At 48.3% G+C, this 16,969-nt stretch overlaps 1 protein-coding gene across 1 annotated transcript; it reads right to left on the reverse strand.

The window, feature by feature from the left end:
- Positions 1-2,679: 2,679 nt before the first annotated feature.
- Proser2 (proline and serine rich 2) lies at positions 2,680-15,658 on the reverse strand. The gene is made up of 3 exons (XM_032885077.1): positions 15,439-15,658; positions 6,312-6,564; positions 2,680-4,384 (listed from the first exon to the last, which is right to left on the reverse strand). The coding sequence occupies exons 1-3, from the start codon at positions 15,574-15,576 to the stop codon at positions 3,360-3,362; spliced, it is 1,416 nt and encodes a 471-aa protein (XP_032740968.1). The 5' UTR covers positions 15,577-15,658; the 3' UTR covers positions 2,680-3,359.
- Positions 15,659-16,969: the final 1,311 nt, after the last annotated feature.

The raw sequence follows: 16,969 nt of genomic DNA on the forward strand, positions 1-16,969 counted from the left end.
TTTGAAAGCAGGGCTTGTTCAACTAGCAGATTGGAAAAAGATAGGGGATGTGTCCCCATACTTTAAAGGCAGGGGAGAAAGCCTTGTTGTGAAGAGGACACAAAACCTGTTTGGTGACTTGTCACTTCAGAGGGAACAGAAACCTCTCCAGGTGAACATTCACGCTCCTCCCCTTCCTCCTTCCATCCAGCAGCAGCCTTGGCTGAGGACCAGGGCGAGGACAAGGGACCCAGAGAAACAAGGTTACTGCTCATCCAGACAGCACCACTATTGGATGACAGAAGTCTGAGAACACAGGGAGTGGTTTAGGGCAAAAATAAGTTTATTAATCTTGCCAGGTCACATCGATAAAGTAGCCAGAGCTGAACAATACTCCCACTGTACGGGATCCGGGCTAGGACAACAGCTGTATAGCACACACACACACACTTTTTTTAAATAAGAGTTAAGTTGTTGTCATATTTACTTTCTCTTTCTTCCTCTTTAGTACGTGCTAAAGAGCTGACATCACCTGCATTAGAAAAAAAAAAGTCACCACTGAATCCTGGGAAAGGTCAGATCTCCATCATCAAAGCCCTGGGGATTTGGGAAGAATGTGCTTGTTGGTTTTGTTTTTGAATCGATACTAGGGTTCCGTCAAGCTCCTTGTGAAAGCTAGTTCCCAACGTGGTCCTACCCTGCTCCCCACTAGCAGTGTGTGGGGAGTTCCACAATCATAAATCTGCTCCTGTAGCTCTGCCTGCCTGCAGGCCCCCTCCCACGGCTGAGGAATCCATGATCAGTCTCAGAGCATAGCCGAGGCCTCAGCGTGGCCGTGGGCAGCATCCTTCCCTTCCTCCTCGAGCATCCCGAGGTGTACCCAGGGTGAGGAAGAAGGCAAAGATCAAAGGCTCTGCTCATTTTATGAAGAGAGGCATTCGCACTAGGCTGGTGTGGTAGAGAGGAAGCAAGAACTAAAGCAAATGCTTCCCTCCAGGGGTTGCTAGGTAGGGCTCTGGCTTGCAGGATTCTAGTTTGGACATCTGTATGCAGAAAGGCTTCTAAAAGCAAAAGAGAAGTTGTTGTTGTTGGTGGTGGTGGTTTTCTGACTTTTACACAGTATGATAGAGTTTCCTAAAAATGAAGAGATGTTTATGAATGTCACCTGAAGAGAAACTGGGACCTCAGATCCACCATTTCATTTCATTTCATTTCATTTCATCTCAATCTCAGTACAGGGAAGGAGAAGTCGTTTAAGAATGTCATGTAACATAACTACAGCACGGAAACCAACGCTTTTCAGCAGACAAGATACACAGCAGGGTCCTCATCAATCACAAAAATGGGACTTTAATTAGGGCCTTGGACATCAGTAACAACTAAAGTAACAGGCAATATAATTTTAGATTAAATAGAAAGTACAAATAAATAGTAGAAAAAGATATGACCCTTTAAGAGGAAATAATATCGTGCATAATGTAACACAGTAGCTTACAGGTAAGGTAAAATTTCATTTTTCAAAGTGTAATTATATATATTAATATATAGCCAAACTCATTCTACTCACAATAAGCTCATAGAAAAAGATAAAATGAATTGTCTATAAAGGATCCGTAACAGCTGTGTCGAGACCTTCAGTTATTAAACACTGTGTATGGCATCTCACTTTGTCAAAAGGAACCTCCTGACTCCTCTGAGAAAATCCCATCGTAAGTAAGAACAAGGTTAAAAGTACTTTTAAAAGTTTAAAGCCCCTCTTTAAATTAAGATTTTTTTAAAATGTTCGAGATGACTTCGGGAGAACAAGAGTTGAACCAGTTGCTAGAGCTTGGTTCCAAAGAAATAAAAAGCTAATCATTCATTTTATGTAACTTACGAGCTAAACGGAGTACCAAGAATGTGACTTTCAATGGCTCATTTAGAAGTCGGAGTCTCACTACAACTGGAAAAGCAGTGCTCTGTTAGAGCGCTGAATAGGACCCACAGGCAGAAGGGTGTGGCTCTCAGTCCAGCCCTCCCCTAGGAGGGCTATTTTTAAGAGTTTGAGACTCCAGCCTTAAACGGTTTTGATAATAACACTGTGGGCACAATTCTGTAAGACAAAATCTGGGAGAAAAGAAAACTTCCTGCTGCATAACCGAGTTCAGTGGTCTCCTTCAAATCAACCCGGGTCCCTGCTTATAGGACATAACCAATCAGATCATTTTCTTTCGCTTTCTAGCTACCTTGTAACACAGAGCTAGTGAGGTGACAACAATTTTAATTTTCCTTTAAATCTCTAAAACATGGTAAGCAAAAACAGGAACTATCTTGCTTATTTGAAATCAGGAAATATTGCTTTAATTGGGAACAGAGCATACTGTTATAGAAAAAGTACTCGGGGCTCCTGCCTCCTTAGCCAACTTCCATAATAGGAAGAATTCTTAGTGTCTCATCACAATGCTGAGGTGTCTGTTAGAGAAAAGGAAGCGCTCATATCCTGTAGTTAGATAATGGTGTCTTTAGAAGTAGATACTTTTTTTTTTATTTTCTTTTTTTCAGAGCTGGGGACCGAACCCAGGGCCTTGCGCTTGCTAGGCAAGCAGTCTACCACTGAGCTAAATCCCTAACCCCTAGAAGTAGATATTTAATAACAAATGTGCTTACACTGACTCACAATACTCGTGTCCATTAGCATAGGTACGTGTATTTACACACGTCAGACTCATACACACATTCCAGGAGGCGGATTTTAGAGTCAAGTGAGACGTGCTTTCTCAAAACTACCACCTTTTCCAAACTCAACCTCATTTCCCACTCTCACGATTCAAAATTACTGCAAATCTTACCCTAACGGGTTCATTTGGGTTTTTGGTTAAGAAAACAGCGCAAACAAAATTAGGTCGAGAAACAAACCCTCCCTGATGGGTAAAGTGCCAACATCCACCCTTCCAAATACAAACACACAACTAGATCTCAAATGTATAATGACACTAAAAATTTAACAAGCACTTCTTTCTTTCTTTTTTTATTTTCGGAGAGGGAATCCTGAGCGTCGGAGAGCTACACACTGGCTTTCAAGTCCGGTGGGATAAAAAGCTAGATCAGAGAGTCTGGACCAAGTCAAGCCAAGCTGATCCTTCCAAATGTAAGTCATGGAAGCCCATAGGTCCTAAAGTTATTCCGGGACCCCGGAAAAGGAAAGGGACAGCTGGGGGTGGGGTCCTTGCCCCGCTGGCCTCTTGACTCCATGCTGCACTGGGCATGGGGATTGGGGCAGAAGCTGCTTTCCCGACATGCAGCACTTAGTGCCACCCAGCTTCTGTGCTTACAGAATGGGACACCCCAGTGCGGACATACAAGTTCTACCTGGGCCACTCCAGCAGTCCCATCCACGGCCCTCACAAGTTCTCCTTCAGTAGCCCGAGTTTGCGCAGAGCCTCGCGCCGTGCTTCTTCGGTGGAGCCACGGCCGGAGAACTGCACTGTGATGCCCTGTGGCCGGAAGCCCACCGCCCGGGGGAGCGAGCCTGTGCGCCTGCGGGCATCTTGGCTGCCGTCCGGGCGCGGTTCGTACAGGCTGCGGCTGGCATTCTGGCGCGCCAGCTTGCCCGTCACGGAGGGGTCTGGCCGGATGGTGATGGTCTTGCTGGTGGGGATGAAGGAACTGGGCTCGCTGCGCAGGGCCTCATGCACGCTCTGGAAGCCATTGGCCAGCGCCCGCGGCTGCTCCGTCTGCACAGCCCGGGACTGCTGCGCTCTGACCGGGACTCCTGCACGCAGCGCTCCGGGCTCGCCGGCCATGCCCACTCTGCCCAGGGTGCGCGCTCCATCCGCAGGGCCACTCCTCTGCTCCTCCGCCTTCTGCCACCTCTCTTCCGATGTCGTGTCACCCGCAGTGATGAAGGACATACCGTTGATGTTGGCCAGGACCTGGGCCTTACGCTCCTGCACATTGACAGCCGCCTTGGAGATGGTCTTGTTGAAGTCCTTACCCGCGCTGTTGGTCACGCTTATGTTGCTGGGGAAGCGATGGACCTTGGGTGCTGGCTGGGCTGTGTGTCGGTGCCACACGCCGACATGGTCCCCGTTTCGAGAGGCTAAAGAAGTCGGTGTCCTCCATTCGCCAGGCCTGCTTTCTTTTGAGGGGGACGTGGGGGACAGGGCTTCATTTCCCCCCAACTTCTCAGAAATTTTCTGAGCAATCACCAGAGGAGTGGGCACGGAACGGGGCAGTTTGGGATGCTCTGCTGGAGGAGAGGGGGACGTCAGCTCCTTTTGCGGGGCAGAAGGAGCGGAGATAGGCAGGGAGGGAGGCAGAGGAAGCACCTCGGGACCCCTGGAGTCTGGTGGTGGCAGGGAATTTTCAGGGGCTTGTTTCCCACCTTCAAGAAATGGAGTGCTCTGTTTTGCAACAGATGGGGACCCTGAAAGGAAAAGAGACCTCCTAAGTTTTTGCCTCAATAAAAGTAGATGCATGCTCCTGCCCACACTACTCCGGAGAGCCCCAGTGGAACACACGAGGAACCTCCACCATGTCTAATCAAAATGTTGGTCCTGCTGCACGGACTAGAGAGGAGGCGGGCCATTTATTCTCAGGGCCATACATTCAGATTCCCGACAGGTTGGTGGCTACCTAGAGCCAGAAACATCCGGTTAGGAAGCAGTCTGGAAAGGGATGCTTCTGAGGAGACAACACCTTGGAGTCACGTGACCCTGCCAGGAGCCGAGCAATGACCATCTCATCAGGTGAGCAAAGTCTCTGTACAAAGGAGACACCGAGTGGAGGATAGGGGTGCCCACCTTGAATCCTAGCACCCAAGAGGCAGAGGCAAGTGGATCTCTGCAAGTTCAAGGTCAGTCTGTACTACAGGACAATCAGGATTATAGAAAGAGACCAAAAAAAAAAAAAAAAAAAAAAAAAAAAAAAAAAGCAGAAAAGCCATGAAAACAGTAGGTTAGAGAATTAGAGAATTGCTGGGCACAAGTGCTAAATTTTCCAAACCTGTTTTCTTTGGTGTGATTATGCAATCTAATCTTTTTTAAAGGATCGGCAGGTTCAAATTACTTCAGGAACTATGCTACAGTGCAGAAAGCGAAAGAGAGATGCAAAATCCACTGTTTCCTCCCTCAAGGGTTGGCTGCAAACTGTGCTTTCTTTCTATATGGAATCCCTGCGATGTCAGATTCTGAGTAATGCCTCAAAGGAAGATGCACGCAAGCTAAGAGTGCTGTATACGCTGCGATGCCAGCACTTGGGGGCAGAGACAAGAGGACCGAGAGTCAGGCTGGGCTGTACTGTGACACCTTATCTCACGGAGACACCCCTCACCCCCAGAAGCTTATGACAAACACCAGTGTTGGCTGTCAGCGTGTACACATGTTTTCCCTCTTCTTTCTTGTCCTGAACGTCCCATACGTCTCCTTGTTTTTAATGTAGGTTCCCATCAGCAAATAAAGGCTGTAAGAAAACTTCAGTGACCATTTCCTTCCGGTTCTACCCGGTAACTCAATGGGCTTAAGCTTATCTCTTGGTTGATGCTGCCCAGTGCCAACTAGAACCTTCTCTGCCCTCTGCCCTTTCTTGACTGCCACAGAGAGGTAATGATTTAGAAATGGGATATAATCTTGCAGCACAAATCAAGTCCCCCCCAACACCTAAACACACACACACACACACACACACTCACGTACACATTCACATGCACACACACATGCACAAACACATGCACACACACAAATGCACATGCATACACACACACTCAGACACACACACACGCTCACACATACTCTCATGCTCACATGCATACACTCACACATTCACACGCATACACTCACACACCTACACACTCACACACACATGTACACACACGCAAATGCCCATGCACATACACACACACTCACACACACACACACGCTCACACTCACACATGCCCACACACTCACTCACACGCCCACACTCACACACACATATGGAGACACACTCTCACACATGCCCACACACTCACTCACACGCCCACACTCACACACACATATGGAGACACACTCTCACACATGCCCACACACTCTCACACACTCTCACACACTCACACCCACACCCACAAACACACACACTCACACACACACTCACACACACCTATATGCTCATTTGGTCTTTCTTCTCTCTCTTTTTCTCTTCCCCTCGCTCTCTCCCTCCCTGTCTCCCCTCTCCTTTCACAGTTCCCTTGCTGGAGAGACTCCCTTCTAGAAGCTGGAAAGCTTTATGAGTGTCTGTACCGACCAGCACAGGCAAACTGGAGCAGGAAGTGCCACCAAACCAAGTCAGAGGTGTTGGGACCCGTGAGTGCTGCTCACCTGCTACTGGTGGCACATCCGGAAGGCTCTCAGCGTCCCCAGACGCAGGTGCTGGCTGTACTAAGTCGATGACATCTTCAGGCTCAGAATGACTGGAAGGGCTCTCCTCCAGAGACTGTGGAGAGTGGCAGTGAATGCCACTGTCACACAGGGTGGGCTCGTCAAAGTCGTATTCCAGCGAGTCGAGAGTCTCTTCAAAGAACAGGATGACGTCCTTTTCCTCATGTGTGAGGTGCTTCAGGCTCTCGTCATCCTGCACGGAAGTAACAAACAGCCGTGACGACGAGGTCAGCAAAGAGAAAGTCACGACACACAGGAGTTGATACCTAGCCGAGGGTAGACGTCCCTGTATCCGTCAAGGTCCCTGCCATCGGGGTTGGCCCATCCCACTGACAAGTGGCCTGTAAGTCTCTCACTGTTACACCTCATGAAAGAAGACATTGCCTTCCCCCCATCATGGCAGTGCTCAGCACAATAGAGCGTGTCTCATGCAGGAGAGACATACTATGGTCTCCATATTATCAAGGGAGACTTCTAGTTACACACCAGATTGAACTCACGCTGCTAAGAGGGGGTCTTACCTAATTTCTTTGAAAAAATATTTCTTTTTTTTTATTTTTTATTTTACGCTTATGGTGTGAGTGTTTGCCTGCGATATGTCTGTGCGTTGTATGTGCTACATTTCCTGGAACCAGAGGCACAGAGAGCTGTAAGCTGGGTGCTGGGAATCTAACCCAGGGCTTCTATAAGGACAAGTGCTCTTAACTGTCAAGCCATCTCTCCAGCCTGGGACCTTATTGATTTCCTTAGGCTAGGCATACATCACTAAGCTAAAAATAACAGGAAGAAAGCTGGATCTTTCCGGAAGAAAGTGCACATCTTTAATCCCAGCATTGGTAGGCAGAGGCAGGTGGATCTCAGTTGAGTTTGAGGCCACCTTGTTCTACAGAGCAAGTTCCAGGACTGCTACATAGAGAAACCTTGTCCCGACAAAACCAAAAACCAAACCAAACCAAAAGCAACACAAAACAAACCCTGCAGGGCAACAAAGGGAAGTCAGAAAGCAGAGGAAGGTGGTGAGAGAAGAAACAAGGTTGCTTTTACATCCCCGGCTGGGAAAGCCCAGAGCCAACATGCCTGGTACTGCGTGACTGAGACCAGCCAGTGATATAGTGAGGATGATGCTTGAAGGGTAGAGCTGGCTGGAGGTCTCCCTCAGAAGTAACAAGGTCAGCCTAGCAGAAAATGAAGGCTTGTTCTTAAAGGAGGAGTTTGTAGTAGAGACCGTGAAGCAGTTGAGCTGATGGGGAGAACCAGAACAGGAAATGAGGATGGACAATGAAGTCCAACAGATTCTCTGTGTAGACAGAGCACTCTAAGAGCCTCTGGCAGGCGGGAAACCTGACGGCTTGGAGGGCCCAGAATCAAGTCATCTGCCCAGCAGTATTAATCTACAGGTAGAGCCAGTCAATACTTCCCACATTAGAAACTTCAGCCGCAGGCTGAAAAGGTCACTCGCTGGTTAATGCCACACACAGATCTTCCAGAAGACCTGAGTCCAGTTTCCAGCACCCAGTTGGGCAGCCCACAACTGCCCAAGACTCTATTGTCAGGAGATCTAGTGCCCTTTTTAGGTCTCACCAGACACTGCTACGCCACAACGCCACCACATATACACATAATTCAGAATTTAAAAGAGAATAGGAAAGAAATGTCAGCCTATAATTTTTGAGACAGCCACAAGAGCTAACGATATGGGAGTAGTGGCTACGGGAAGAGGGGATTTGTGAGTTTTCTGAGAAGCAGAATTGGTTCCTTGAGTAATGTTTCTCCTGCACTACAGCTACTGAACACCAAACCCTTCCTCTCTCTTCTCCACTGGACTTCACACTTAAAACCACATTGCATATATAAGGCCTGCATGTTTCCTTGAATCCCCCAGGGAGTTACTGTATCCAAGATGTCAGGTGCTTCCCTAACACGCACACTGGTGTTTGATCTTCTGATGTCCAGAACACATAGTCTAAGAAACCCAGCAGCAGTCATTCTGTCATTAAACGTGTGTGCGAACCATGTGTGTATGTGGTGGTAGAGAAGTCAGTAAAGGACATTTTTGGTCTGGTAGAGGACCTAGGTTTGGTTCCTGGCACAGATATGGTGGCTTACGACCATCTATTACTTTACTTCTAGGGGAGCTGATGCCCTCTCCTGACCTCTGCAAGTACCAGGCACACATGTGGTACACAGACATACATGCAGGCAAAACACTTATATACATAAGATACAATAAACACACACACACACACACACACACACACACACACACACACACACACACGCACTGGTGGGGACATCTGGGTGTCAATATTGCATGACTTTCCTTCCTCCTCTCTTCACCACCCTCCTTTTGCTGGACAGCCCGGTGCCTTCCTCTCACACACGCCGCCCTCAGCCACTGTCTGAGAGACAGTTCTCATCCTTCTTGTCTTCCAAGAGCTCTCTGTGTAGCTGTCTTGGAACTTGTTATGAAGACCAGGCTGGCCTTGAGCTCACAGACAACCTCCTGCCTCCACTTCCCTCCCAAGTGCTGGGATTAAAGGCACGTGCCACCAAGCCCAGCTCGATGCATTTGTTTCAACACAAGCATCGCAGGTTTGAAACCATCAGGGGCTCTTGGCACCATAAAGATCCCGCTAGTTAAGTTTCACCCAGTATAGATTTTGTCAGAGTGCCACGACGGAGATAACGTCGAACAAGTGTTGGACCTCCACTGCTGAAACACAAAGTCTAGAGAAATAGATGCCTCTCTCTCTCTCTCTCTCTCTCCCCCTCCCACGCCCACCCCCGCTGTGACCTTGAGGCAGGGCACTTCAGTGTGTGTGTGTGTGTGTGTGTGTGTGTGTGTGTGTGTGAGAGAGAGAGAGAGAGAGAGAGAGAGAGAGATAGGCAGCCCCGTCAGCTACTTGCTCTGAATGCTGAGAACTGATATCTACCCAGTTGTAGTGAGAATTTCTTTTTTAAACCTAACCGTGTTATGTGGAAATGTTTTTGTTTCAATCCTAGGCGTGGGATATGGAACTGTTTGTCCACAGCCATTAACTATTAACTCGTGCTCTAGGAGGAGCATGGTTTCCGCCAGCTGCAGACGGTTTAATTCTGGGGACCCTGGAGAAGGAATAAATTCCAGAGCCCCGGGAGAGGGTGAGAGGTGCTCAGAAGAAGGCAGCTCGCCCCTGCTGCCCCTGGTTGCTGTTGCTGCTGTTGTCAAGTGCTCACAAGAGACTAGAAGACGCTGGAGATAACCTGACGATGATGACGATGATGACAGACTTGCTCCCGAAGAACCTGATACCCCTAATCTGCAGGGAGTAGTCATTTTGTTGGCTAAAAGAGGTCTATGGCCCCTTTCCCCTCAAACCTTCTTTCTCTCCTTTTTCTCCTTGGGGAATGGGAAGGGATCAGGAATGCGGTTGGAAGGGAGCGACAGGCGCAAGAACTCAATAAAACTAAGACAAAATAAACACACAAACAAAAAAACCCCACGCCAACACCCAGCCCTCTGCGCATGGCCGGTATTCACTTGAACCTCGATTCTCTCTCCAGCCCTAGGCATGGCTTTTTGAGCCTACTTCGGTTAGGTATCACTCTCCTCCGTTGTAGAACTGAAACTGCACCGGCCTGCCTCAGTGTTTAGTTCAAGGACAGAGAGCCTGCCTAAGATGTTCAAGGCCCCGAGTTCTAGTCCCAGCTCTAGAAAATAAATGTCACATGAAAGTCTCAAAAGGCAAGCAGACCTAAGACACATTCCAATTTCCCACAAGGAGAGGACACAGTCGGAAAGGGCTCTAAGGGGACCGGAGAGGCAGCTCAGTGGTTAAGAGCATTTGTTCTCGCAGAGGTCCTGGGTTTGATTCCCAGCACCCACATGGTGGCTCAGCAGCCATTTCTAACTCCAGTTCCAGGGGACCCAACCTCTCCTCCTGAGCTCCACAAGCAGCAGACACATACGTGGTGTACAAACACACACATGCAGGCAAAACGCTCGTCTACATCAAAGAACAAAAGGATGGACTATAAGACCTATGTCTAATCCAAGCTGAAAGCAAGCAGGCCCGACTGGAGGCGGCATCTGGCCAAATGGCTTAGAAGGAGGCTCTGCACATGCCCGCTCATGTCTGTATGGAAGAGCCTGGCACGACCCCAAGGGTCTCACGACTACTTCACCAAGGGGCCAAGCCTAGTCAAACTTACTCCTTTGCTTGCCCTCTATTTTGCCCGCCCCGCCTAATCCTGACAGATCTTGTAGAGAGGCTGCGTGTATGCACCTGGTGCCGTACACCTGGGAGTCCTTCAGCTCCCTCTCCCTTTCCTCTGCTAATCACACAACATGAGATACAGCCGATCTGCACAGAGACAAGACCCCCAGCTCACTCAGACCCTGGCACCCTCACCCTGAAGGCTTTCTCTCTAGGGTTAGGGGCCCAGTGAATGGTGCACTTTGGAATCAGACTGGCCTGGAGACCCGGCCCCTGCCGTGGATTTGGTAACATTGCCTCACTTCTCAGACTTGAAGCTTTCTCCCAGTGAACCTGGACCCTGTGCATGCCTGGGAGAGGAAAGAAGGCAAGGCCAGGCCGGGGAGCAGGCTGTACCGGGGACAGAAGACGGGGGCACTTGGTGCTAGGCCAGGATGGTTCCTGTCTACTCCTCCTATTCTGTCGGAGGAAGACATTCTTGGTCCTGAGGGAGAAGCCGGGCAGGGAGAGGTGTGACAGTGAGGTATATCCAGAGTCAGGAAGTAACGGCCGGGGGAATGGAGCTGGGCATGGGAGGCGACTGAGAATGCACAGGGTTTCTCTGGAGGAGGTGAACCTCTTCTAGAATTGGTGATCTCCGTACACTCGCAGGAACCATTCATTTTAACCGACACATGAAACGGAAAAATTGTGTGTATCTGTGGGGGGTCCTACACGATACCAAACTAGGCCGGATAGACATATCTTAAAAACGTTTTTCACTGTGGTGAAAACGTTGAAAATCTTTTCTTCCAGACAAGTGTAGTGGACCCTGCTGCCGTCGGTAGTCGGCTGTACGGTAACACACCAGAACGTGTTTCTAGCTGACTGTACTGTGACTTAGTTACCACTGAGATATCCCACCCACTCCCACTCTACCCAGCCCCCAGTTACCACAGTTCTGCCTGCAACGTCTATGAGGTCAACTCCTGTTTTCCTTTTCAACTGTTTTCCTTTTCTTTTACTTCATGTATACGGTTGTTTTTGCCTGTAAGCGGTGTTTCTGAGCCATGCCCATGTCTGGTGCCCATGGAGGCCTCAAGGGGGTGCAGGCTCCCCTGGGACTGGAGTTACAGACGGTTGTGAGCTGCCATGTGGGTGCCGGGAACTGAACGTGGGGCCTCTGCAAGAGCAGCCAGGGTTCTCAGCGCTAACCCATCTATCGCTCCAACCCCAAGACCAAGTCTCTGAGATTCCGTAGGCAAGCGCGATCACGCGGCTCTTGGCTCTCCGAGCCTGGCTTATCTCGCTAAGGTCATGGTCTACATCTGGTTCCACCCACGTCTTACGGCTGAATAGCATCCATCCCACCGCGTGCACGGCACCCTCTCTTTATCCACTAGCTGGATGACGGGAACGAGCCTGTTTCCCCGTCTTTTTTCTGCGTTTGGAGACAAGCTCTCATTATGTACAGCAGGCTTGGACTCACCCAGTCTGGCCTCAAACTCATGATCACCTCTGTCTCGGCCTTAGTCCTGGGATCGGAGGCACGCACCACCATGCTTGGCTGTTGCATTTCTTAGTAATTGTGGACACTGTCACCGTAACATGAAAACGCAGGATGCCATTTGGTTGTACCGCAGATCTATTTTTTTTCTCATTTTTTAAAAAAAAGAAACCCCACCCTTGCTTTTTATAGCAGCACTAATCCACACACAGGCGCACACACACACACACACACACACACACACACACACACACACACACACACACCACGGCAGGCACATGAAGACCAATCCTCTCTCTTTATCTTGTTGGGGTCTCTAGTTTGCTGCTTATGTACGCCAGGCTCACTGGCCCTTGGTCTTCCAAGGTTCTACCCATCTGTGCCTTGCATCGCACAGTGGGAGCACTGAGATTGGAGACCCACACTACTGCACTTGACTTTACAAAGGTTCCAGGGATTTGACCTCGGGCCCTGACACTTGCACAGCAAGCCCTTCACCCACTGAGGCAGGTCCCCAGCCTAGGACACGCTCTAAATGAATGACGGTAATACGTACAAAGTCAATAGTACAGAATAGAACAGATGCATCTATGCTAGAACCGATTAGGAGTGTTTGGGGGTGGGCAGGCAGGAGAAGGATACCAGAGGGAGGAGGAAAAAAATATCCAAACCGTTAGTTGAACTAAGACCTGAGAAGGTTTAAGATACACGCTCCTAAAATAACCTCTACCTAAAAACGCCTGGCTCTTACTCCTATGATGAAGTTAGGCTTTTCCCCCCCAAGGAAAAAAACATTTAGTTGAATTACAACCTGAAGAACGCACAAAGGGACCAGAAAGACCAAAGAAGAGAAAATACACATTGTGCAAATGAGGACAACCAGAGCCTGGTACGGTGGCACGTGCCTGTGATCCCAGCACTTGGGCTGAAGCAGGAGGCTCGTGGCAAGTTTGAGGCCAGTGTGGGCGATGTGTAGTCACTTCTAGGCCAGCCTGGGCTGCGTGGCAAGACTCATTCACAGGCAGGCAAGCAAGCAGAGGTGACCAAACAAACGTTTGGAAAGAAGATCTGAACCGAGACTCTTCACTGCTTGTCCCCAGGTAGGCAGCCAAGGACATTTTGTCTTGCTGGGCTCTGACTTGATGATCAAATGTTCTTTTTTTTATTTTCTCCAAGATTTATTTTTATTTTATGAGTATGGGTGTTTTACCTGCATTTACACCATGTGCCTCAGGTATCAGAAAAGGCTGTTGGATCCCCTCAAACTGGAGTTAGAGACAGCCGTGAGCTGCCAGGTAGGTGCTGGGAACTGAACCCAGGACCTCTGGAAGCACAGCCAGTGGTTTTAACCACTGAGCCATCTCTCCAGCCAGATTACATGTTCTCAAAGAAACCAAAGACCGGCTTGACATTTGAGCAATGCTTTACTGATTTAATTATGTAAACTGATGCCAACATGGAATAAAGGCAGAGAGATGACTCGAGGCTTAAATGCTGGGCTGTCTCTGGCAACCTACGCGGTAAGTACACATGGCATTTCCCTACGGCAGAACAAGGGTTTAATTATGCTTAGATTTCTAAGTAGACACTTGTAATTTTTTTCTTTTTTTGCTGTGGCTAACTTCAACCTGTATGTCTGTCAAGAAAGGGACACAAACGAACCAGCGAAGAATGCGGTCTGTGTACAGTTTTTTTTTTTTATTTTATTTATTCTTTTTTTTTTCTGAGCTGGGGACCGAACCCAGGGCCTTGTGCTTGCTAGGCAAGTGCTCTACCACTGAGCTAAATCCCCAACCCCCTGTGTACAGTTTTGACTATAGAACTGGTGGAGAATAGCTGTGTACAGTTTTGACTATAGAACTGGTGGAGAATAGCTTCAAAGGTTTACAAGCTGGGTTTGGTGGCTTTAAACTCCTTTAAACTGGGCAACAGAGGCCTTGATGTCGCATTTGTCTGATGTTCTGAGAGCCCTTATAAACTGCGCCACACCGCCCCAGCTTTATACACATCTCGATATGATCTTGAATAAAACCAAGTTTCATTCAGTTCGTCTACATAATAGGCATTTACTAATGTCTAATGAATTAAATAGAAGCTCTCTGGCCATGTCTAAAAATAGATCATTAGACCAGAATAGTTCCTGGTCTGGTTCAGAGAAGAAGGCAGCCCAGGGTCACTTACTAAACCAGTCTGCGTATCCCGTCTTTGTTTTTGAAATCACAAAGCAAATGACTTATTAAAATCCTGGGACCTTGTGTCCACTTGTGCCTAACATCACCCTGAGAAGAGCAGTCCCCACAGTTCAGTCCTCCGTCCTCGATCTGTGACGGAAGTGTGTGTGCAAGTGGGTAGATCTGTGACTACCAGATCGCAGGACATGAAGTCCATTAGCTTTGGGATTTGGGGGCTTCATGAGAGCTCACTGAACATTAGATTTTAAAACCCCGAGAATCTGGGTGACTGTTTTTGCCCAAGTCATAGGCGAAAATGGTTAGGAAGCATTGTGGGGGGTTCCCCAAACCCTCAAAGAACTGGGCATAGATCAGGGTTAAATTCCTTAGAAGTCAACTGCATGAAGACCTCTCTGCTCTTTCCAGCCTTCCAAATCCCACTATTTTCTAAGAGATGCTTCAATGGGTCCTTGGGCAGATCAGGTTTAAAAAAAACATCAAGAGTAAAGACTCAAGCCAGCCATGGTGGCACATGCTTTCAATCCCAGCACTTGGGAGGCAGAGCTGGGAAGATCTCTGAGAGTTCAAGGCCAGCCTGGTCTACAAAGCAAGTTCCAAGGCAGCCAGGGCTGTTCACAAAGAACATCCAGTCTCAAAAAAAAAAAAAAAAGAAAGAAAAGGAACTCAAGACTGTAAGTGTGATTTTGCTTCCAGACGGGATGCTTCATGAAGTGGCTTAGTAAGCCTGCCGCCCGGGCCAGGCTGAAAACATGTTGCCTACCATCCCGAGATTTCGTTTGGGAGCACTCAATGGGGGATGTCTTGAAAGACAAACAAATCTTTCAAACGGTCTACTGTTCTCAGGTTTGCTGGTGCCGTGTGCCGGTCTGGATGGGAAGCCTGGACTTTGTAAAGATCCACGGAGACTCTGAGTCTGTCTGGAAGTGAGCTGTGTTTATCCTGTGGGACAGCTCTCCTGCCCCCGGCCTGGGTTATCAGTGCCTTCGGGTCCTCTCTGGGGCTAGGCTGCCCTAAGTTATTATCTGTGGCCAGAGATCTGCTCCATGGCCATGTGCAGAATTTACTATGATGAGAAAGAAAACGCCAGTTCACAGGGAAGTATTCCAAGACACCCAACAGGGCTTTGTACGATGGTGGGGGTCAACTCAACCAACCAACAGCATTTGAAAGCTTTAGAGAAGGCAACCACTCACCATCGTGAAACTTCTGGACCGAGAACTGCTGCTCCGGCTCTCTAGGCTGCCGCCTCTGCTCAAGTCGCTGAGCCCACCGCTGGGTGACATATCAGAGTCCATGTCCAAAGACTCTGGTTTCTGCTGGTTCCCAGGCATCCCCACAAAGAGCTGCCACTAGCTTAGCTCACAGGAAACTGGGTAGGAGCCAGGGGCCCATTCTGAAGCAAGGGAGGAGGTCTTCTAGGGAAATAAAACATATAGCAGAAGTTAGTGACCTGAACCATGCCTGATCTCTCTGACGCGCTCTAAAATAGAAGATCAGCCCCACGCTCATGGACAGGAAGAATTAACACTGAAAATGGCTGTCTTACCAAAAGCAATCTACAGATTCAATGCAATCTCGTCAAAATGCCAATACATTTTTTTTTACAAAAATAGAAAAAAAATCAAATTCTTTTTGAAGATCTATTTATTTATTATATATAAGCACACTGTAGCTGTCTTCAGACACACCAGAAGAGGGCATCAGAACTCATTACAGATGGTTGTGAGCCACCATGAGGTTGCTGGGATTTGAACTCAGGACCTCTGGAAGAGCAGTCAGTGCTCTTAACCACTGAACCATCCCTCCAGCATGGGGGAAAAAAAATCTTAAATAGCCAGATAAGCAAATGAGGGTTTGCTGGACCCAGGGAGAAGGTTCAGTGGGTAAGAGGGCCTGAGGGACAACAGGAGGGCCTGAGTTTGAAACCCCAGCACTAAGTTAAAAAAAAAAAAAAAAAAAAAAAGGCTAGGTACTTGTAACCCTAGTGCAATGGTGTGTGAGTGTTGGGGGCCGGAGTGAAACCCGAGTGAACACCAGGGCTTGGTGGCCCAAGTTCAGAAAGAATCTATCTCATGATAGAAGGTGACAGAACAGGACATCCAGGGTCCTCTGGCCTCCACGCCTGCATAGACTACCCACCCCCACAATTAATAAAGCCCTCACATCCACAAAGCCAATATGATATCGACACGAAAACAGACATGGACATCAGTCGGACAGTATGTAAGATCCAAATGTAAACCCAGTGAATTTTGAGAGGAAAAAAAAACACCAAAATTATATCTATATTGGAGAAAAGACATCCTTCTTCTTTAACAGACAGTGCTGGAAAAACTAAATATCAACATACAGAAAACTGGAACTAGATCCTTCTCTCTGACCCTGCATGAAAAATAACCCTGAGTGGACCAAGGACCTTAATGTGAGACTCCCAAAACTCTTACGCTGACAGGAAGACATTTTAAAACAGGTACAGCTAAGACCTTTCTGAATAGGACTCTAGTCAACAGGTGACAAATGGGATATCAGGAAATGAAGTCTCACACAGGCATCAGATCACCAGGATCAGAGAGCCCACGGAATTGGAGACAACTGTTGCTATCTATCCATCGGACAGAGGATTATTAGCCCGAAAACCAACTCAAAACTCAACAAGCTGGGCAGAGTGACGCGTGCTTCCAACCCCAGCACTCTGGAGGTAGGGCCTGGTGGATCTCTGAGTTT

The sequence above is a fragment of the Rattus rattus genome, chromosome 14 (assembly GCF_011064425.1).
Source record: "Rattus rattus isolate New Zealand chromosome 14, Rrattus_CSIRO_v1, whole genome shotgun sequence".
NCBI lineage: Eukaryota > Metazoa > Chordata > Mammalia > Rodentia > Muridae > Rattus > Rattus rattus.

Excerpts from the sequence above, each read along its gene's own strand:
- Proser2 (XM_032885077.1), bottom strand. The coding sequence starts at position 15,576 with ATGCCTGGGAACCAGCAGAAACCAGAGTCTTTGGACATGGACTCTGAT. Across the intron at positions 6,565-15,438 it reads GGTCCAGAAGTTTCACGATG|GATGACGAGAGCCTGAAGCA; the intron begins GTGAGTGGTTGC and ends ACTTCCGTGCAG. Across the intron at positions 4,385-6,311 it reads GGATGTGCCACCAGTAGCAG|GGTCCCCATCTGTTGCAAAA; the intron begins GTGAGCAGCACT and ends TTTTCCTTTCAG.